This window comes from Tachyglossus aculeatus, chromosome 14, assembly GCF_015852505.1.
Source record: "Tachyglossus aculeatus isolate mTacAcu1 chromosome 14, mTacAcu1.pri, whole genome shotgun sequence".
NCBI classification, from domain to species: domain Eukaryota; kingdom Metazoa; phylum Chordata; class Mammalia; order Monotremata; family Tachyglossidae; genus Tachyglossus; species Tachyglossus aculeatus.
The window spans coordinates 42499283-42522777 of NC_052079.1; the positions used below are offsets into that span (position 1 = coordinate 42499283).

General features: G+C 43.2%; 1 protein-coding gene across 1 annotated transcript in view; it reads left to right on the plus strand.

Annotated features, from left to right (window-relative positions):
* The window catches only part of LOC119936893 (DNA damage-regulated autophagy modulator protein 1-like), a 36543-nt gene extending 13480 nt beyond the window's left edge, over positions 1–23063 (plus strand). Inside the window, exons 4-7 of the mRNA XM_038756451.1 lie at positions 8308–8485; positions 13081–13139; positions 20722–20814; positions 22317–23063. Of these exons, the coding sequence (XP_038612379.1) occupies positions 8308–8485; positions 13081–13139; positions 20722–20814; positions 22317–22361 (375 nt within the window). The 3' untranslated portion in view covers positions 22362–23063. The remainder of the gene's footprint in view (positions 1–8307; positions 8486–13080; positions 13140–20721; positions 20815–22316) is intronic.
* Positions 23064–23495: the final 432 nt, after the last annotated feature.

The window sequence follows — 23495 nt, forward strand, 5'->3', positions numbered from 1 at the left end:
GGCAGTTCAAGAAATGGCCACTTTGTTATGGTGCCATTTCACTTCAGTTTTTCTTTGGAGCTTTTAGATTAGTAGTCATTTTAAAAGAAATGAATGCCGCATTTACTTTTTGAAAATGTCAGAAAATTAGTTTCTTTTAATTCACTGTTAATAAAAATTCAATAGATGTGAATGTAGGTAGTGCCTTAACATGCAATTGATCACCTTAATTATCCTTATAAGAATTTTTGAATGTGAAAGATTCAATAGACGTTTTAATGAGTGTGTATGAGAAGATAGCTAACACCGAGAAAATTAAATTATCCAATTCCGTGAACATATATTTAAGTTCTGAAATGTAGCAGCCTCCCCCCACTGGTATTTAGCTATTAAATGTTCAAGAGGGATGTAAAAAAAGCCGAAGGAAAAGTTTAAAAATGAAAGGTCATAGGCAGAAGGCTCTCTCAATTTCCTTCTCAGAGTAGGGTTGCATCAGTGTTGGCGGTTTTCTTTTCTTACTCCTTAGGAATATTTGTTCTTGTTTCAGTGCAAAGATTGCTTAACTGGACATAAGACACAAGTGAATTCCTGTTATAGGGTTAAAGTTCCATCTCCATGATCTAGAAGGAGGAAGTGGGATTTAGAGTGGGGCGGGAACTCACTTAAAGAAAATCCTGTGTAACACATCCCCAGTCTGACATTTCTCCTAAATGTCTCTCAGGTTTCTTAACTTTACGAACACAAAGCCAAAGTACAAGCTCCAGAGAGAGGTGCAAAAGGGCACCCAGGCTTTGTAGCGCTCTGTAGTCACTTCTGTGGTTCTTAGTGTGTGCGTCAGCAAACCCAGCATAAAAATCTACCAGATCGCTCTCTCTGAGAAAATGAACAGCAAGATGTTGTTTTAATCATCGCCGGGATGTCATATTGTCTGCAGCGGCTCTTTCAGCAACAGCTTGCCAAAGCCAAAACCAGACAGTGTATATTTTCCAGCAGTTTCCAAGACTCTTATGAAATAATTATAAAGCAGGGCCCTGAGAAATCCTGAGCCATCCCATGTGGGTGACCGAACCAGACCAATGGGGCTACATACAGTGTTTGATGGCTAACAGTCAGTCTTCAACTATCTGCATAGTTTCTTGTAGGCACCCCAGCTGCCCACAAGACTTACAGTCCTCTAGACTGTAAGATCATCTGCCAAATCTGTTGTATTGTACTCTCCCAAGTGGTTAGTATAGTGTTTTGCCCATAGTAAGTGTTCAATGAATCCCATTGATGATGCTGCCCAAAGGGAGTTGGGACCATAATAAGGCCATCGGTCCTGGGTTTGGGCAATAGTGGCTTTCCATTTGGCTCTCTAAGGAAGCAAACTGTGGAAAATTTCACTTCTTTGGAGTGGTTGCTGCACCAGATCGTCAGCTTTCTGGACTGTCCACTCCCCTAGATTACTGCCACTTCTTGACTCCTCAGGAGCTAAGGGAGACACAAACTCTCTCTCCCAATAGCCCACCACCAATTGTCCAATCCTCCCTTCCCCTTCCACCCTGCTCCTCTTGTCTGCTGGTCCAGGGTACTCGGATGGGGTGGCAATCATTGGCCTGGGGTTGAAAAAAAAACATAATCCAATCCTGGTTTGAGTGACCATTTCTAACTCTGCTATGGCCTTTCCAACCACATAGCCAGTTATTTTTCACGATTCCTGCTGGACCTGTCTGCGGCACGAAACCCCGCAGGTGGTTCTTCCGTCGGAAACTTTCAATTCTGATGGTGCAGTCCCAGAAACTGTTCTCCTACTCGCACAGCTGAGATTAGAAACTCAGATCTCCTAAACTCCAAAGCTGTATTCTTCCACAGTGGGACTCACATCAGTCAGAATTTGATGTCCCGAAGTATTAATAATACTACAGAGACTGCACCAGGGAGAAAATGTTGGTTATGGTATTTATTAAGCTGTTTATATTGTGCCACACACTCGTATTAAACAGTAGGGTAGATACAAGGTAATCAGATCAGACACGACTCTGTCTCACACTGGGCTCACAGTCTAAGAGCAGGGATATTTATACCCATTTCACAGTAATGATAATAGTAATGATGATACTAATAATAATTGAGAAGTGCTTATTACTACTAATAATGATGGTATTTGTTAAGTGCTTACGTGGCTCAGCGGAAACAGCCCGGGCTTTGGAGTCAGAGGTCATGGGTTCGAATCCCGGCTCCGCCACATGTCTGCTTGCACAAGTCACTTCACTTCTCTGAGCCTCAGTAACCTCACCTGTAAAACGGGGACTAAGACTGTGAGCCCCACGTGGGGCAACCTGATCACCTTGTATCCTCCCCAGTGCTTAGAACAGTGCTTTGCGCATAGTAAGCGCTTAACCAATGCCATTATTATTATTATTATGTGCCAGGTGCTGTTTTAAGTGCTGGGGTAGGTACAAGATAATCAGGTTGAACACATTCCCTGTCCCACAGAGGGCTCACAGTCTTAATCCCCATTTTACAGATGAGGGAACTGAGGCACAGAGAAGGTAAGTGACCTCCCCAAGGACACACAGCAGACAAGTGGAAGATTAGAATCGAAAACCTTCTGACTCCCAGGCACTTGCTCTATCCACTAGGCTTCTTACTGTGTACCAAACACTGAACAGGATAAGCAGGTTGAACACAGTCCCTGTCCCTCATGGGGCTCACAGTCAAAGAGAGAGGGTGAACAGATATTTAATCCCCATTTTACAGATGAGGAAACTGAAGCACAAAAAAATTAAGTGACATGCCTAAAGTTACGCAGCTGGTCAGTGGCAGAACTATTGGAAGCTGGGTCTCCTGACTCACAATCCCATGCTCCAATAATAGAATTTGGCTGAGAAAATCAGAGAAATCATTGTGGGCTGGTAAAATAAAATATTAGAAAGGTCCTCGACAGCCCAGGGCATGGATAACGTTCAGCCTCCCCTTCAAACTAAGAAGTAGCGTGGCTCAGTGGAAAGAGCCCGGGCTTTGGAGTCAGAGGTCATGGGTTCAAATCCCGCCTCCGCCAATTGTCAGCTGTGTGACTTTGGGCAAGTCACTTCACTTCTCTGGGCCTGAGTTACCACATCTGTAAAATGGGGATGAAGACTGGGAGCCCCCCATGGGACAACCTGATCACCTTGTTACCTCCCTAGCACTTAGAACAGTGCTTTGCACATAGTAAGCGCTTAATAAAAGCTATTATTATTATTATTTTATTATTTATAAAATGTAATTCTCTAACTCACACAGGGCAATCAGGACTTTTCTATAGCTGAGTGCTTGTTGATTTGCCTATCCCTATCTCCCTGGTGATTCTGAGTTGAGCAGGCAAACCAAAGTTGTGAAACACACTCATATTTGAAAGAAGTGGGTAGGTTTTATAGCATCACAAGGACTTTAAAACATTTAGGGAGAAGAGATCCTGCTGTTCCTCTTTACGATTACTAAGCTAAATGCAGACTGAGACTCTATCTCCCCAACCACCCCACCCCTCTCTGCCCTTACCACTCCTTTCTTCCACAGAACCTGGAGTTGGGGAGGGGGGTCATCAATCATCAATCGTATTTATTGAGCGCTTACTATGTGCAGAGCACTGTACTAAGCGCTTGGGCAGTACAAATTGGAAACATATAGAGCCAGTCCCTACCCAACAGTGGGCTCACAGTCTAAAAGGGGGAGACAGAGAACAGAACCAAACATACTAACACAATAAAATAAATAGGATAGATATGTACAAGTAAAATAAATAAATAGAGTAATAAATATGTACGACCATATATACATATATACAGGTGCTGTATATTGGCTGAGAAAATCAGCCAATATACTGATAAAGAAGGGTCATCTTGTCCCTTCCCTCTCCATCAGCCCCAGTGGAGTTCACCATCCCTGGCTGGCGCTGGAAGGAATGTTTCTGCACTGTGCCCTCTCTCTACCCCTGGACAACCTGCCCTCCCACCCCTACTGTTCAATCTCCCCCACCCCAACAAATCACGCAGGGGAGGAAGCAGGGAAGCAGAGAGGGGAAGAGTGGAGGGGAGAAATGAGACCTACTTTGGGGCAGCGCGACCCCTCTCTCCTTCTTGTTCAGAACTAGCCCCCTTGTCCCCTTTCTTCCCCTGCATGCTCTACTAAGGTGGCCACCACCCTCAATCCCGGGCCCCACTGCTCTGATTCTCACTCACAACTCCCTCCTCCAGTTGTGTAGCCCCTTGCCCAGTCACTGACACACCCAGCCTGATAGGGCCCAAAATAGCAGCAGTGGGAGCAGCCCGGGACCCTGCCTCCCTGTCTCCCTCTTCCCCACTTCACTTCTCTCTCAAGCTATGTAGATGTTGACCGAAGAAAGCCCTTGATAAAGCCAAAAAAATTCACTTTTTAAAGTCTACTCAAAGTTCGTCTAACAATGGAAATTAGCTGGTGTGATGATCAATTAGATCAAAACTTGCTGCACACTCTTGGATCCTATTAAAGTATATAGGCAGGTGTCAGATTTTGAGCCACAGTGACCATACTTCTGGTAGCATCTTAGGGGTCTGATATTTGAACTTGAGGTTCTTTTCGTGGCTAATATGTGGATAAACCTTAACAAGAACTTGAAATACCCTTCAGACACTTCCCGTCTGAACAAAGTATTTGCCTTAGACTGTTGTCATGGTACCCATACATTTATTTTTTGATAACTTCCTTGTTTGTTATCCCACAATTCAGGGTTTGGAGAAAGCCACAGTAATAGCAAACTTCATTCACTAGGCACCCAAAAAAGTTCTTCCTGAGAGACTATAGGTTATGTGGCTCATCTTCTGTGAATCCTATGGTGTCTAACTTAAGTTTCTTTTTCTCAAATGAGTTTCCTCTATTGAAAAGACAGTTTTTTTGCGGTTCTGTCGTGCCAACAGTCAGTTTGTTGTAATCATGCTGTTTTTTCCTTTAGTCATCATTTGGACAAAGCCAGGAAGTTCCTTGAAAAGGTGCAGAAAAAGAAGGCTAGTTTCACAAGTTGTCCTGTTTAACAAATCCAGCCTTCATGGCCAACTAACCTGAGTGTACATCTTCTTTGAAAAACATAAAACAAAACAAAAAAACTTTTTTATTTCTGGATGATTGCAAACTAAGTAATAAAATGGCCACAGTGTCAAATGAGAGCCTTTTGCTTGGAAGCTATCAGTGGTCTAACTGGGGTGTTAAAGAACATATCACTCAGTTATTGCTGTTCGGCCTTATTTGTATAGAGAAAGTTAATTTTTGAAAACAATTTTCAAGTATAAAAATCTACTTTTGTCCCAACTCTGCAAGGTTCAATCCTAGTGTGAAGTGCCAAACTAATATAGCAAGGAACTTTTGGGGGCTACGTACAACTTTCCTTTTTCCAGGTTTGGGACAACAGAATATCTGCCTGACAGATGCATTTTGGGCGTTTCTGTTGTTCAGCCTTGTCCCATCACTCTTCTGCTGCTGTGAGGGGCCCCAGGAGTCCAGAGAGTCCAGTAGGAGCGAGGGGGAACAAAGAGTAGCAGAAACTGTAATTTCTGCTGATTGCAAGGCCAATTCAGAGGCTCTCTCTCCGATGCTATCATAAATCAAAACTGCATTGTTTGGACAGCTTTGATGTATTATTTTTCACCCCTTTCCATACTGAATTGGGACCCAAACAATAGGAGCAAGCCTCTAACATTAATTGACCTGAAAAGGAGGAACTTTTTTTAAAAATGGTATTTGTTAAGCGCTTACTATGTGCCAGGCATTTGTACTAAGTTTTGGGGTAGGTACAAGTTAATCAAATTGGACACAGTCCCACATAGGCCTCACAGTCTTAATCCCCATATTACAGATGAGGTATCTGAGGCACAGAGATGTTACTTGATTTGCCGAAAGTCACACAGCAGACAAGCGGTAGAGGCGGCATTAGAACCCAGGTCCTCTGACTCCTAGGCCTATCCTTTTTCCACTAAACCACAGTACTTCTCTCACTTATTAAGATCCCAGGAAGATCTCTTTTTTCACCCTGCTGTTAGGCTTAATCCCAAGAAGACACGTGCCCTGTTTCTGTTCTGAAAATGAGCTTTCTGCTAGCCGGGAGAACGGGAATTTCCTATACTAAACTCAAAACACAAAATAGATACTGAGTTGCTGTGTAGCAACTGCCTACAAGTGGGGGGAGAGAAAATTCCTGAACTAGAATAGAAATGAGAAAAATACAAAGTAGGTGTTGGTGTGTGGTACAGCAAAATAAGGAATAAATTTTTTTTTAATGGACGATTAATGACAGGTCAGGTGGTTGTCCCAGGGCTTGCTTCTTTTTTTTAATTAGGCACATACGCGCCCTGGTTACAGTACTGAAATAGACCAAAATCTGTCTTTGCCCTCCCATGGCTTCAGTTACGCTCTCAACCCTAGAAGTACATCCATCATTATAAGGGAAACGCCTTTCCCTTCTGGCAGGCAGCAAGGAAAAGAGGCAAAACAGTAACAGCCGAAAACGTTGCTTGCCGACTCCACCTTCCTCTCACCCACGCCACCTTCCTCTCAACCACAAAAGAATAGATATTTGAAGTGTGATTACTTAGAAAACAATTGACCAGTTTCTTGAAAATAAACCTCTCCTTGATTGAGGTAAATGACATTAAAAGATCACTTGATTCTTGCAATTAATGAAGCATCAAAGCCTGTGCCGTGTCTCCTGTCTTGCCTGTCCTTCTGCCCACCCCGGCTCATGTCCTGCCTCTGGCCTGAAACACCCTCCCTCCTCAAATCTGACAGATAGATAACTCTCTCCCCTTCAAAACGTTATTGAAGTCACATCTCCAAGAGGCCTTCCCAGACTAAGCCTCACTTTTCCTTATCTGCCACTTCCTTCTGGGTCACCCTAACTTGCTCCCTTTGCTCTCCGCCGCCCGCCCCCGCCGGCCCCAGAGCACTTATTTATATATCTGTAATTTTATTTATTTGCATTGATGTCTGTCTTCCCACCCCTTCTAGACTGTGAGCTCGTTGTAGGCAGGGATTGTCAGTTTATTGTTGTAATGTTCTTTCCCAAGAGCCTAGTACAGTGTTCTACACACAGTAAGCACTTAATAAATACAATTGAATGAATGCTGCACTATCACCAGATAGGAAGTTAGTTAGTACTAGAGTTACAGTGAAAAGGACGGCCAGTAGTAGTAGATGAACAAGGGAGATGGTTGGAGTCAGGAGGAGAGCAACCAACCAGATCTGAAAATAAAAACGACAACTTCCAAACTTTTCTTTTCCTGCCCCTCAGAGCTAGGCAAATCCTTCTAAGTCCAAGCTGTGGAAGTTGAATTTTTAAGGAAATAAGCCATATTGGGGTGGGAGAATATGGGCTGGAGGAAGTGGGTGAGAACTGACACCTGGAAAGACAGGTGTCATGGTGGAGGGCAGATGATAGGACTATTGTTGAAAGAAGGAACTGAAGAATCCAATTTTCACTTCACACTGAAAGTTGTTCTTCAACTTTTTCAACCACTGATCTACTTCTTCTTTCCTGCCAACATGCCTGCGTCAACCTCCCACTGAACAATATTTCTATTTCCTTGGGGTGGGGGTGAGAGAGAAAGAAAGAGAGAAAGAGGGAGAGAGAGAGGTACAAGAGAGAGAAACAGAGAGAGAGGCTTATATACAATCCCTCTAGAACTGTCTACCAACTCTGTTGTACCATACTCTCCCAGGCACTTAGTACAATGCTCTGCACACAGTAAGCGCTCAATAAATACCATTGGTGAAATAAGTTGCTCTGCCACCACAACCACAAACAGCTGTTTGGAGCTTTACAGCTCCTGTTTCCGTGTCTTGTTCCCTTTGGAATCTCCCCGTTTCCTCTATGGTTTGGGGTTTCCCAGTGTGAGGAAACATTCACTTTTCATGTGAATTGATCAATCAGTATCTATTGAGTTCTTACTATGTGCACTGTGTGCTTGGGGGAGTATATTACAATAGAATTAGTGGACATAACGTAAGCTGTAATATGTAAGCTGTCCATAAAGACCTTACAGTCTAGAGGAAAGAAATGGCAAGCCTTAGTCATCAGCAGGCAAGGCATCCCCCCACCTACATTTCTGCACCAATCACTGATGAATGCATCAACCCTAGATAATTTGTACTCTCTCATCCTTTGGACCTAACATACTTGGGGCTGAGGGAGATTCTGGATAGGAAGGAAGGGCTTATTAAGGTGCTAATTAGTGCCCATCAGGCCTATGTCCAAGTAGGAATGCCTCTGTTAAAAACAGTCATTCATCCAGGCCAGGGCTATGTTCTCAATCACAATAACGTATATAACGATTTCCTTTTCAGGAATTAGCCGTTCCGGTGGTCCACGATGGAGGTGCACTTTTAGCTTTCGTCTGTGGGGTCGTGTACACCCTCCTTCAGTCCATCATCTCTTACAAGTCATGCCCACGATGGAATAGTGTTACTATGAGCCGTATAAGGATGGTCATCTCTGCTGTATCGTGTGCTGCTGTTGTTCCCAGTATCCTTTTCAGGGATCGCAGTAGGTCCCAAGAGCCCCGTCCTTTCCAGAGACCAGCTAAAGATCACCAGATCGGCACTTCTGAAGAAAAATTTTCACAATGACAGTGTCAAATGACTAAAGTGGTCCAAAGGGGAAATGAAATGCGTAAGGGAAAAAAGAGGGTTTTAACGGTCAATCTTACTAGTGACAGAGTAACACGTGTGTGGAAATCATTAGGGACAATAACTTAGTGGCAATTTTATTCGAAAGTTATCTTTTGGTAAGAGTACCTTGGTGAAAAATATAGGGAATGTAGGAACTCTTGGCTCATTCTTTATTTGCCGCCCAATGCAGTCGGGTCTGGAAGTCATGTGAAAATGTTTATTTTTCTTTGTAGTGCCTGGCTAGAATATCTAATATTGATATTGCACTTCAAGTATTAGCTCTGTTAATAAAACAGAAGAGGTCAAATCTTTTTCTCCTAGGTGTGCCAGGCAAGACCTTAAATTCCAAAGAGGGTGGGCAGGAGGAAGCTGGAATTGTTCAAGTCTCACAGAGGCAGCAGGTTCTAGGGGAAAGAGCATAGAACTGGAATCAAGAGACCTGAGTTCTAGTTCTGTCTCTGCCACTAGGCTGCTGGGTGACTTTGAGGAAATCACCAAATCTCTCACTTAAATGTGCCTTAGTTTCCTCATCTGTAAAATGGGAATGAGATACCTGCTCTTCTTACTTCTTAGATGGTGAGATTCATGTGCGCTTGTATCTACCTCAGTACTAATCAATCAATGATATTCATTGAGCACTTACTGTGAGCAAAGCACTGTGCTAAACACTGGTTACCAAACTTAATATATACTGAGCAGTTAATAAGGGTTATTGATTTTAAACCCTAGGATTAGTGAGCCCTTACTGAAACTTGAAGGGGCTAGGTTCAGGATAACAAAAAGGACAGTCAGCTAAATGGATTATCATCAAGGGAATTGAAACCTTTTTCTTCTTGAAAATTCTATTTTACACTGCAAATACCATATTTGGCATTTAACTCTAAAGCATTTGAAAAATATGCTCAATTATACTCATACATCATGTTTTAGGAGAAATGAAAGTAATTTAAGTTTTTCTCTAAAAAATGCTTAGCCGTGTAGATTGAAAATATGATGAGTGGGGAAAAAAGTAATAACTTTCAAAGTTTCCTAAGTTCCTCCCTGGTTTTATATGAGAAAGCTACAGAATGATATAAAAGAGGAACTTAGGTTTTACTGTAAAAATAGGAACTATTGAAGTTTTTTTTATAACTAGAAGTGGTTTCATTACAATTTTTAGAGAGGTGAGATAAAGTTGAAAGCATGAGTCATTGGATTCACGTGCTCTAGAAGAATGCTTCTTAAATGCAGATTTCTGTTGCTAAAATGGAAGCAGTAAATCCTATAAAGTTAATGTGGAATTTTAGTTCCTTTGTAGTTGTATCAAAGGGAAATAAAAAAAGAAAAGAATGACTTTAGTAAAGGCACAGAGGTACCACATTTTACTATTAGGTGGCAAGGATCCCCAAGGAAAAATAAAACAAACATTTCCCTTCCTCGGCTCAAATTAAATGGAAGTAGAGAACCATTTTCTCTTCATGAAATCCTAATTAAAAGGAAAGGGAATTGGGAACATGGCAGAATAAGTTAACTCTAAAAAGTTCTTATTTCCAGTATCAGATGGACACATTAAAAATCAGAGTGCTTCTATCAGACTCCGAGAAAACTCTCAATCATGGAAATTTGGTGTGAGTAAACCCTCTTTATAATTAATTTTTGTCTTAGCAAAAACAATCCTTAAAATTCTCAGTTGGTTGGAGAAATCCCCTCAGAATAATTTTGTTTTTGTTTTGTTTTGTTTGCAGGTTTTGTTGCATTTTTCATGCCTACCTCCTTAGTATGTTGCTTTTTAAAGTGCGTCATGCTGATGCCAAAATACATAAACACATAGTCAGCAGCACTGTACCGACCCAAATACTTTTGATTTCTATAGTGATTTTTACTTTCTAAGAATTACAAACATTTTTTCAATTCTCCTCCTAGCACCCCTGTGAAGTAGGTGAAGGACAAGAATTATTATCCCTACTTTGCAGCCGGAAAATCCGAGGTACAGAGAGGTGAAGCGACTACCCCAAGACCACACATTTTTTCAGTGATGAAGCTGTGTCTCCTGTTCTTTTGGGAGTCCAGTTCCATGTTTCAATCACTAGACAACACTAATAAGAGCTTCCTGTCTAGAGAAAGTCACTATAGGAAAGCTCTTTAGGGACCTAAAATGAACGATCCAGCTGACGTAGGAGTAAAGTATTTATTGAGCACCCACTTGGTGTGGTACATTGTAGTAGCACACCATTAAACACAACTGGTTGGGAGGAATATTTACTAAATAGTAAAACATCAATTCCTAAGCATTCCTATTACATCTGATCACCTTTTAGTGGGATTACCCTGCACAACACCTAATTTTCAAAATCAGCAGTTAATTTTACAAAGCACGGTGCTTGACATGAAAAAAGAAACCTTCATGTGTGGCTGTAAAGGAATATTTACTTTAGAGCACCTTTTACATTTGTGGTTTCTAAGCCCACACGTATAATAATGAGTCAGAGGAGTATTAAATGAAAGAATTTTTACACAGGTAGAGCTTTCGGTTCCTTGTACTTATTCTGTAAGGGGAAAGCCTTATAATGTGTTATTTGTGTCAAGGAAAATGTCTTTTATTGGATGAAGGTATGGAACAATTATGTTCAGATTTGTGAAGGAGATAACAGTGGGTTTTAATGAGTCCTCTAGACTGTAAGATCATTGTAGGTAGGGATTATGTCTACTAACTCTGTTGTACTGTACTCTCCCAAGTGCTTAGTTCAGTCCTCTGCACACAGTAAGCACTCAGTAAATACCACTGATTGATTACGAAGTGCCTGGGAAGTCCAGAATAAAGAAGACTGCTTCTGGGAGACAGAAGAACCTGGGGTCTAATTCCACCTTTGCCACTTGTATACTGTGTGATCTTGAGCAAGTCACTTAACTTCTCTGTCCCTCAGTCACCTCATCTGTAAAATGGTGATTTAGACTGTGAGCCCCATGTGGGCTGATTAGCTTGTATCTACTTGAAGCACTTAGTACAGTACCTGGCATATAAAAATGTGACACTTTCCAGGCCACAAGGAGTTTACACCCTATTGCAATGCCCAAGGAGCTATTTCTTCCAAGTTGAAATGCCCTTCCCGTCTCATTCAGACAGGACTCTGGTGGGCACAGACCCAGGGCTTGGGGAAAGGCATTTCCTTTTGGTTTGACACTTTGTGGAAGAGAGTAGGTGGTCACCATCTAGCTATTCCCATGGTGAGCTTGCCATTTGTGTATTTAAATTGGTCCTTTCATAAAGATGCCTGAGCAGTGCCTGGAGTGGGAATTTAAATTCTTCCAAGGGATTTCCCCCTCAGCATGAGTAAGGCAGGGGGCCCTTCCCAGGTGGAGGATGGGGATGGAGAATAAATTCCTAAAGGCCCATAGTCCCCAGCCCTGGTTTCCTAACGCGTTGTGTTGGGCCAGTTCTAATAATCAGGGCGTTAGAGTTTCTTTTTTTCAATGGCATTTGTTAAGTGCTTACTATGTGTCCCCCTTTTAGACTGTGAGCCCACTGTTGGGTAGGGACTGTCTCTATATGTTGCCAATTTGTATTCTCAAGCGCTTAGTACAGTGCTCTGCACATAGTAAGCGCTCAATAAATACGATTGATGATGATGATGATGATGTGTCAGGCACTGTACTAAGCACTGGAGCAGATACAAGCTAATGAGCTAATCAGGCTGCACACAATCCGTGTACCACATGGGACTCACAATCTTAATTCCCAGTTTGCAAATGAGGGAACTGAGGCACAGAGAAATGACTTGCCCAAGGTCACCCAGCGTACAATGTCAGAGCTGGGATTACAACCCAGGTCCTCTGATTCCCAGTTCTATGCTTTTTCCACAAGGCCATGCTGCTTCTGTATGTGCCTCTGTCCCTTCTCTAGCAAAGAACTAGGAGCAGGAGAGCAACATTTGCCTCCCGGAGTTCAGGGCTGTAGGAAAGCCAGGGAACAGCTGGATCCAGTCCCTGACCCCATGGTGGGCTTCTGGGGTGGAAGGAAGGCAGAATAGAAGGAAGGAAGTGAAGAGAGTAAAGTGGGGAAGGACTACCTTAGCCTCAGAAACAGGACAGAGAGGTGTCAGAAGAACATATAGTCCTATGCTGAACTATTTCAAGTGTAGTGCTTTGGGTCTTTTACTCATGAGCTCTTTAAGGCGGTTGTCTAGGAAATAATACGATAAAGGAATTTTCTCTGAAGAGTGGAAACAAAGAAAAGCCAGAAGGAAATAAAAGGATGGAATTTCAAGGATATAAAGACTTGGACTCATTATTCTCTTCCTCTTTTCTATATGGCATTTTTTTCTGGACTTATTTCATTTCTCAGGTCCAAGTCAGAAGGTTACCGCTGCAGGCAAGTTTATTGCCTTTCTTCACCTCAGCAAAAGAATGAATCATTTCTGCAGTCCAGTAGCACTTTTTCGTCTTTATTTTCCTTTACTTATTTTTTTCCAGTGATTGCATTTGCTTCGCTGATCTCCATAACTAAATTGGAATGGAATCCAGATGAAAAGGTAATATTTTGCAGGCTTGCCATCTCTCCACTCCACTAAAAACCTACATGGCTACCCATCTTCCTCCACATCATGCAGAGCACTGTACTAAGCGCTTGGGAAGTACAAATCAGCAACATATAGAGACGGTCCCTACCCAACAACGGGCTCAGCCTAGAAGATGTGTTAGTACTGCTCCTTTGACTTATCCTGTTCTTCTGCCGGGTTTCATTGTATTAAATTGTAAACTCCTTGAAGGCAGGGAACTTGTGTCTTCCTCCATTTATACTCTCCCAAGTGCTTAGTTCAGTGCTTGGTGCTCAGTAGATAGATGCTCAATAAATACATATGTAGATTGACTGAGATTGTAGATCCAGGCTTAGAGAAAAGTGGGTATGGAAAACAAGGCAGTTCCCTTGAACCTGCACGAACGGTGCCTTCATTTGGGGCAGGGTGGCCCTGGTCAGTAGATCTAAGCTGTTCCCTCATCCGTAAAATGGGGATGATGACTGTGAGCCCCACGTGCGACCACCTGATCACCTCGTATCCCCCCAGCGCTTAGAACAGTGCTTTGCACATAGTAAGCGCTTAACAAATGCCATTATTATTATTATCTAAGCACTACCTGAGGTGCAACAGCAGCAGATACCATGGCCAGAGTGATTGTGCCCAGTTGGAGAGATGGCAGTTGGGACATCTTCAGCAAGGACAGCTCTCAAAATGGCTGGATAAATGGACCTACCCCAAGTCCTGCTATTAGTCCTCCTGTCAATTTGCGGATGGACCTAGGTGGAGGTTAGATCCGGTCGTATACTAGACGTCTGAGAAATTGTGGAATGGCCTGGCTTACACATGCCTCACCATAATGGGAGGAGGGAGAGATGGGGATTCCTTACCTCTCCTCACATAATAATAATAATAATAATAATAATAATAATGTTGGTATTTGTTAAGCACTTACTATGTGCGAAGCACATGTGCAGGTGGCACGTACCCTTCCCAGCATGTGCACCGCTAGAGCAGCATCCTTAGCCTTTGGGGAGAGAGAACGCCGATGGGAGAGGAGGCCTGTGCTCTGAGGGCCTCACTTTCTTGTCTCCCAGCCCCAGCCTCTCCACCGCTCCTTCACTACCGGCAGGGATTGGATAGAGCGTGGGCCTCGTAGTCAGAAGTCATGGATTCTAATCCTGTCTCTGCCACTTGTCTGCTGTGTGACCTTGGCCAAGTCACTTTACTTCTCTATGCCTCAGTTACCTCATCTGTAAAAGGGGGATTGAGACTGTGAGCCCCACTGGGAAACAGACTATGTCCAAACCTATTTGCTCGTATCTACCCCAGTGTTTAGTACAGCGATTAGCACATAGTAAGCACTTAAATGCCATATTTATTATTATTATTATTATTATTATTATTATTATTATTATTATTATCCACGGACATGGAGAGTAAGATAGACACCACTCTGCTCTGGGTAATTGATTCTGAGAGCAACATCCTGTCCTGAGTTTTATTTCAAGGCATAAGGTCAGTAACAACAGGCAGCAGCCTCCGGATTTGGCAGCGTCCCTGTTCGGGGATAAATCGGCTATCTACAAGGCTCACCCAGAGTGATGGCAGAAACAGTGGGGCTCTAGGAAGCTGCCTTCTCCTTGCAATATGGCCTAGTAGATAGAGCATAGAGTCAGAAGGTCCTAATCCTGGCTCTGCCAGTAGTCTACTGTGTGGCTTTGGGCAAGTCACTTAACTCCTCTGTGCTTCAGTTACCTCACCTGTAAAATGGGGGTTAAGATATTGAGCCCCATATGGGACATTGACTGTTGCCAACATAGTTAGCTAGCTTGTAGCTACCCCAGCAGTTAGTACGGTGCCTGGCATATAGTAAGTTCTTCAATTTTATTTAAAAAAAAATTAAAAAAATCTGAGTGAGGATTCTATACTCCTAGTGATGGACAAATGAGACTGGGAAACTGTTCAAAGAAGGATTATCATGATGTTTCCATTACACCCAGACAAATCAAACATCTAAAGAGTGCCTAAAATGGTCGCAGGTAGTAAATACTTTTTTAAAAGTGATTTTTTTTCAAACATTCACACCAATTTCCAGACACCAAAGAGATCCTGTAGGGTGGTGGAGGCCTCATTTCCACAGGAACCAGTGTCTCCCAACCTTGGTAAGAACAGAACTCAATGCCAAATTACTGGGTCAGGGCTAGGGATCATGCCCGAGAGGACTCTAGTTTGTCTAGTGAACAGAGAACCTAGATGGCCCAGTGGGTAGAACAGTGCTCTGGGACTCAGGAGCCCAGTTATCTAGTTTGGGTTCTGCCTGTATCTGGCTTAACAAGGGAAGCAGTGCGGCTTAATACCTAAAACGGACTCATCTTCCCATGCCAACCCTCTCCTCCCCTGAATTTCCCATCACTGTAGGCACCACCACCATCATTCCTGTCTCATAAACTCATAACGCTGGCACTATCTTCGACTCGTCTCTCTCATTCAACCCACATATTCGATCTGTCTCCAAACCTTGTTGGTTCAACCTTCACAGTGTTTCTAAAATCCACCTTTTCCTCTCCATCCAAATTGCTACTTTATTAATCCAAGCACTTATCATATTCCACCTTGCCGTATCAGCCTCCTTGCTGACTTCCCTGCTTCCTGTCTCTTACCACTTCATTCCTTACTTTGCTCTGTTGCTTGGATCACTTTTCTACGAAAAACATTCAGTCCATGTTTCCCCACTTTTCAAAAATCTCCAGGCCTCCCCCCGTCTGAGTGGTGTATATATTTGTACATATTTATTAATCTATTTATTTTACTTGTACATATTTACTGCTCTATTTATTTTTATTTTATTGATGATGTGCATATAGCTATTATTCTATTTATTCTGATGGTTTTGACACCTGTCTACATGTTCTGTTTTGTTGTCTGTCTCCCCCTTCTAGACTGTGAGCCCATTGTTGGGTAGGGACCATCTCTATATGTTGCCGACCTGTACTTCCCAAATGCTTAGTACAGTGCTCTGCACACAGTAAGTGCTCAATAAATACGATTGAATTGAATTGAACTTCAGCAAAGAGAAACTCCTTACCATTGACTTTAAAGCACTCGGTCACCTTGCCCCCTTCTACTTCACCTCACTACTCTCCTACTACCCTTCGCTCCTCTAATGCTTAGTACAAGTAATGCTTACTCCAAGCACTTAGTACAGTGCTCTGCACACAGTAAGCGCTCAATAAATACGATTGATGATGATAATGCCAACTTACTCACTGCACCTCGATCTTGTCTGTATTGCCACCAACCTCTCACCCGTGTCCTACCTCTGGCCTGGAATGTCCTCCCTCTTTATCAATCAATCAATCAATCAATCGTATTTATTGAGCGCTTACTATGTGCAGAGCACTGTACTAAGCGCTTGGGAAGTACAAATTGGCATCACATAGAGACAGTCCCTACCCAACAGTGGGCTCACAGTCTAAAAGGGGGAGACAGAGAACAGAACCAAACATACCAACAAAATAAAATAAGTAGGATAGAAATGTACAAGTAAAATAAATAAATAAATAAATGAATAGAGTCATAAATATGTACAACCATATATACATATATACAGGTGCTGTGGGGAAGGGAAGGAGGTAAGACGGGGGGATGGAGAGGGGGACGAGGGGGAGAGGAAAGAAGGGGCGACAGACCATCACTCTCCCCTCCTTCAAAGCCTTATTAAAATCACATCTCCTTCAATAGGCCTTCCCCAACTAAACCCTCATTTCCGCTTCTTCCATTCCCTTCTACATTGCCCTTGCAATTGGATTTCCACCCTTTATTCAGACCTCAGCCCCACAGCACTTACGTAAAGATCTGGAATTTATATTTAATGTCTATATCCCCCCTCCCCAGACTGAAAGCTTGCTGGGGGCAGGGAACTTGGCTACCCACTATGCATGTTGTACTCTCCCGAGCACATAGTACCGTACTCTGCACACAATACACACTCAAATACAACTGATTGATTGATAAAGGAAAGAACCCAGGCCTATGTGACCTAGAGCAGATCACTTAACTTCTTTGTGCCTCAGTTTCCTCATCTGTAAAAAGGGGATTAAATCCTATTTAGACTCTGAGCCCCATGTGGAACAGGGACTGTGCCCAACCTCATTATCTTGTATCTGTACTTCCCAAGTGCTTAGTACAGTGCTCTGCACACAGTAAGCGCCCAATAAATACAATTGATTGATTGATTGATTTAGTACAGGAGCCCCTTGTGGGACAACCTGATTACCTTGTATCTACCCCAGCGCTTAGAACAGTGCTTTGCACATAGTAAGCGCTTAACAAATACCAACATTAGTATTATTATTATTGTTACAGGGCACAAAATAACTGCTTAACAAGTACCAGAGAAGCAGCGTGGCTCACTGGAAAGAGCACGGGCTTTGGAGTCAGAGGTCATGGGTTCAAATCCCAGCTGTCAGCTATGTGACTTTGGGCAAGTCACTTAATTTCTCTGGGCTCAGTGACCTCATCTGTAAAATGGGGATGAAGACGTGAGCCCCCCGTGGGACAACCTGAACACCTTGTAACCTCCCCAGCGCTTAGAACAGTGCTTTCCACATAGTAACCGCTTAATAAATGCTATTGTTATTATTATTACCATTAAAACCAGAAAAAAGCACTCGCTGAGTGCCTCTGCGCTAGAGTACTGCCCGTGCGCTCGTCCGAGCCCCAGGAGGAATACGACTGGCAGGGACGGGAGAGTGCCAGTGGTGCTACAGCAGCCACCGGCACTCTAATCAGTTCCTCTGCCCCAGATTCCATGGCCCTGAGACTTGAGGATGGAGGCTCATCCGTACATATCTATTCTATTTATTTTATTCTGTTAGTACGTTTGGTTTTGTTCTCCGTCTCCCCCTTTTAGACTGTGAGCCCACCGTTGGGTAGGGACCGTCTCTATATGTTGCCAACTTGTACTTCCCAAGCGCTTAGTACAGTGCTCTGCACACAGTAAGCGCTCAATAAATGTGATTGATTGATTGATTGATTGATTATATGGCAAGTGGATGGGCCACAGGGGGGAAGCCTTCCACCACAAATCTTGTAGACAACTGTGGCTGGTGAGGAGCCCACTGACTTAGAGGAAACGTCTCCTGCATGTTCTGAAGCCACAGGCTACCAGAGGGGCAACCACCCACTCACTCCGCTACTTGCCATAATGCCAAGCTGCCTTGCTGACTCTGGGCGAGCTTAGGGCCCTGGATCGGCTGAGAAACCCTTTTCCTTCTACTTCCCTTCGAAAAGACCATTTGGGAAACCCCCCGGTTACTGCCCTTTCACAAACACTATAGCTCATTCATTTCCCATCTCCCTGGATTTCAGCCATCCAAATCAGTGAAGGCCGTGAAGCGCATCATCCCTAAATTATTATTTTACATTTCACTGATAACTGTGAAGGGTCCACGGGGCTTTAAGCGTAGGCAAGATTGGACCTTTGCTGAGATCAGAAGAGGGGTGGAAGAGTGGTTGGGAGGGCTTTGGAGAGTGTGGTTTTTCAATCAGGCCGGAAATCAGATATTAAGGTAGGAATTTAGCAACTCTTTCAGAAATTGTGGCTGTTGTCTCCAGTTTTCACTTGAGAAACGTGACCCGCCCACCTCATGCCTTCTCTTTACATCATCATCATCAATCGTATTTATTGAGCGCTTACTATGTGCAGAGCACTGTACTAAGCACTTGGGAAGTACAAATTGGCAACATCTAGAGACAGTCCCTACCCAACAGTGGGCTCACAGTCTAAAAGGGGGAGACGGAGAACAAAACCAAACATACTAACACAATAAAATAAATAGGATAGATATGTACAAGTAAAATAAATAAATAAATAGAGTAATAAATCTGTACAAGCATATATACATATATACAGGTGCTGTGGGGAAGGGAAGGAGGTAAGATGGGGGGATGGAGAGGGGGATGAGGGGGAGAGGAAGGAACGAGGGGGAGAGGAAGGACCACCACAGTAAGCACTCAATAAATATGATGGGCCCCTTGTGGCCCATCCACTTGCCACATGATCAATCACTCAATCAATCAATCAATCGTATTTATTGAGCATTTACACACCCACCTCTCCCCCAGGTTCCTGCTCAGACTGCTCCAAAACCCCTCCTCGCAGATTCAGCACTGTAGTCCAAGTGCTTGAAGTAGTGTAACCTAGTGAAGAGCACATTCTCTTGTATTGTGCTCTCAAGTGCTTACAATAGTGCTCTGCACATAGTAAGTGCTCAGCACATAGTAAGCACTTAAAATACCATAATTACCTTTGATTGATTGAATCAGAGTCGGAGGACTCAGGTTCTAATTGTAGCTATGCCATTTGCCTATTGTGTGACTTTGGGCAAGTGACAACTTCTCTGTGCCTCAATTTCCTCACCTGTAAAATGGGGATTCAATATCTATTCTCTCTCCCCCTAAACTGTGAGCTTCATGGGGGACAGGGACTGTGTCCAACCCGATCGCATTGTCCGTAGGCCAGTGCTTTTTACAGTGCTTGGCACGTAGTAAGCAACTAATAAATCCTATAATTATTATTAAAAGTTATTTTTATTTACCCCAACATTGTAGAAGGTGAGACCCAATCTCCCTATTTCCATTCATCCATATAAGGTAAATTGGACTCGGTGTGCATTATCAAAGACCTAAGGTTAAGTGGATAGAGCACTGACCTGAGTTCTAATCCCGGTTCTGCCAGTTACCTGCTGTGTGACAATGGGCAAGTCAACTTAACTTTTCTGTGCCTCGGTTATCTCATCTGTAAAATAGGGATTAAGACTGTGAGCCCCCATGTGGGACATGGACCATATCCAACCTGATTACCTTGTATCTACCTCAGCGCTTAGAATAGTGCTTGGCATATAGTAAGCACTTATATACCATAAAAAGTGAAAGATTTCTGTATCCCCACTGTCTGCTTAAATGGCCAAATGCCTTCCAGTGCTTTGAAATGCCCCAGGGTTCCAATGACAAATTCTGCATTGGAATATTAACACAAATTGTGGAGTCACAAAATTCCACTTAGCGTACACTTTCAAGATTCATTGAGCCGGACTTAAAAAGCCTTAGTTTTCTGCGAGTCGCGGTCCGATGGGGAGATCTTAAAATATAAGGAAAGCTCAGGTAGACACCCACGATGCCTCAATCACCGACAAACCCACTGGCAGAAAAGACCAACTGAGACCAGACACTCCGCATTTGATGGTGTAAACTAGGCTGTTTGTTAGCCGTTACGCTCCCTCTTCTTCGTTCCCGGGCCCAGAGGTGGATGGTCCCAGGAGGGACCCAGGTGGCTGTGTTGGGGCAAAGAAGAAGAATGGTTCTCTGATAGGGTATGCGTGTTTCCAAAAGTATCAATCAATCAATCAATCGTATTTATTGAGCACTTACTGTGTGCAGAGAACTGTACTAAGCGCTTGGGAAGTACAAGTTGGCAACAGTATCTAACCTAAATGCAAGGTGAATAGCTTACCTGTGGGCAAGGGTTAGCCGCCTGATTCCCACTTAACTATTTATCCTAAAACTTGCTTTCTTTGTTTTTCCTCCCCAATAGGATTATAAGAATCATCTAGGGAGTGCAATTTGTGAATGGACAGTGGCCTTTGGCTTCATCTTCTATTTTCTAACCTTTATCCCAGATTTCCAGGTGGGTTTTTATAAGGCCAGCGGTTGTAAATTGATGTTGGGAAGCAGGATGGCCCAGCAGACGGAGCGCGGGCCGGAGAGTCAGAGGATCTGGGTTCTAATTCTGGCTCTGCCCCTTGCCTGTTGTGTGATCTTGGCCAAGTCATTTAACTTCTCTGTGCCTCAATTTCCTCATCTGAAAAATGGGGATTCAATAGTTGTTCTCCCTCCCTGTTAGACAGGGAGACCCATGTGTGACAGGGACTGCGTCTGATCTAATTACCATGCATTTACCCCAGAACGTAGTACAGTTATTGGCACATAGTAAGCATTTAATACCACGATCGTTATTATTTTATAATGATACCCAGGGACAGTAGAAAACAAGGTAGTTTCTTACATTTTAAAATGTACATTTTTCTTTTCTACCTTCTTTCCTGTAGTGTCTTTGAAATAAAATCAGTGGTATTTATTTAGCATATATTGGGTGCAGAGCACTGTATTAAGCAGTTGGGAGAATACTTGGTACAGTGCTCTGCATACAGTAGACTCTCAATAAATATGATTGAAACAATACCTCAGCACTCTTGTATCGATGTTAGAAGGACCAAGGGCAGAAAGACAGGGAGAAGGAATCAATCGAGGGTATTTGTTGAATGCTTTACTATGTGCAGTGCATTGTACTCTACTAAGCTCCTGGGAGAGTACAATATAACAGTAGTAGTGGACACATTCCCTGCCCATAATGAGCTTACAATGTAGAGAAGTGGGATATTTTGCCGATGCCCGATTGCTTTCAGCTGATGTCTCTTTAGATCGGGCATCCTTTCCCAGAACAAGACACGTATGAAATAGCGATAAGCTTAAGGGTCATGCCAGAGTCCATTCATTGCCTTTTACCCTGTATCCACATGGGAAACCTTATTTAATACCCACTGAGACTCAGCTCTCATACTTGGGAAACTGAAAGTCTTGGTTGTATCTTGCTTCACAGCATGAAAATATTTATCATTTCCATGTAGAGAAACCCTAAAACAGAATTGTCGTTGGATATTTGCTTTATATCCTTTCTTTCTACAGCATTGGGAAATGTGGATATAGGAACTGGCATTATTTGTATGAGATTTGAAAAATCCCTTTCTAGAATTTGCAGCAGGGACATAGGAAGTGGGGAGCAGCAAGACTGGCTTCCACCATCTGAAAATAAAGCTTTGAAAAATGAAAGGCATCTAGTTCAGAGTGATACTGGTTTTTGTGGGAATCCCCAAATGAATGGCTTCACATTAGCGGATAGAAAAAAACAAAATGAAATACATTCATTTTTAAACCAAAGGTGTATTAGCTAAGGGTCTTGCAAAGAGAGGAGTCTTGAGGGCAGCACGCTAGCTAAAATCTTTGGGTTCTCTAAAGTAAGAGGGAGGGAGGGAGGTAGAGAGAAAGGAGAAAGAAGGGAGAGAAGGGGAGAGAATGAGTGAATGAAAGGTATGCAGTTAGCTAAAAATCAAATCTTTAATTTCCTCCTAGGGTGTGACTATAAAAGCAACAATGGAAATACAAAACATCGAGTGAAGCTGGAACTTCACCATGGCATTGTGAGCTACAGGGGCCTGCTGGGGGCCCACCCTTGCCTGAGCAAACTGCCCACCGTCGTGGGCGACCAGACCTCACGTCTCTCAGGAGCAGGGCCACTTCAGAAGCCGGGCCCAGGCAGCTGTGGCCCTGTGTCTCTCGGGGCCCACCTTCTCCTTCCCATCTCCTTCCCGGCAGTCCACTTCCCAACCCCCCTCGGGAGCTGGGAGCCACCACAGCCCGCTTCCCCGACCCTGTGGAGACGACAACAGTTGGGAAGCAAAGACTGTGGTGTAGAGTGGGAAGGAACCTCAAGACTGCCTCCTCTGAGTATACTGTTCTCTTTGCCATCTTTGCTCTTAATTTTTGATTCTTGTCATCTTCAGATGTTCCTGTTGTCTGTAATTTGCTGTGTAATTTATTCCTCTTTTATACGTTTCTATCCTCCTCGACTTAGATTGTGAGCCCAGTATGGGACAGGGTCTGTGTCTGGGTTGCTTAATCTTGAACCTACCCCAGCGCTTTGCACAGTGTTTTGCACATGGAAGCACTTAATAAACACTATGGTCAACTAACTGAATTCCAGATGGTTGGAGTTTACAGTCAGAACCTTGCATTTTTAAAAAATGTATATAGATTCACATGGAGCTATTATGGGCTCCCTTTTTTAAACATTTGAGAATTGTAGAATAAGTGAGCCAGAAGGGAAATCATCTTGTCCACTCCTCTGCCTTAGAATAGGAGAAATCACTAAACCATTTAGAACAGAGTGTTGTCTGTTGTTTTCTTAAAGATCTCCAGGGGTGAAACTCCACAACCTTCTTTCTTAGGCTTTTACACAAAGTGATTGGTCCATGGAGGTCATCGAGTTCTTCTCCGGTCATCATCAATCATATTTATTGAGCGCTTACTGTGTGCAGAGCACTGTACTAAGCGCTTGGGAAGTACAAGTTGGCAACACATAGAGACAGTCCCTACCCAACAGTGGGCTCACGGTCTAAAAGGGGGAGACAGAGAACAAAACCAAACATACTAACAAAATAAAATAAATAGAATAGATATGTACAAGTAAAATAAATAGAGTAATAAATATGTACAAACATATATACATATATACAGGTGGTGTGGGGAAGG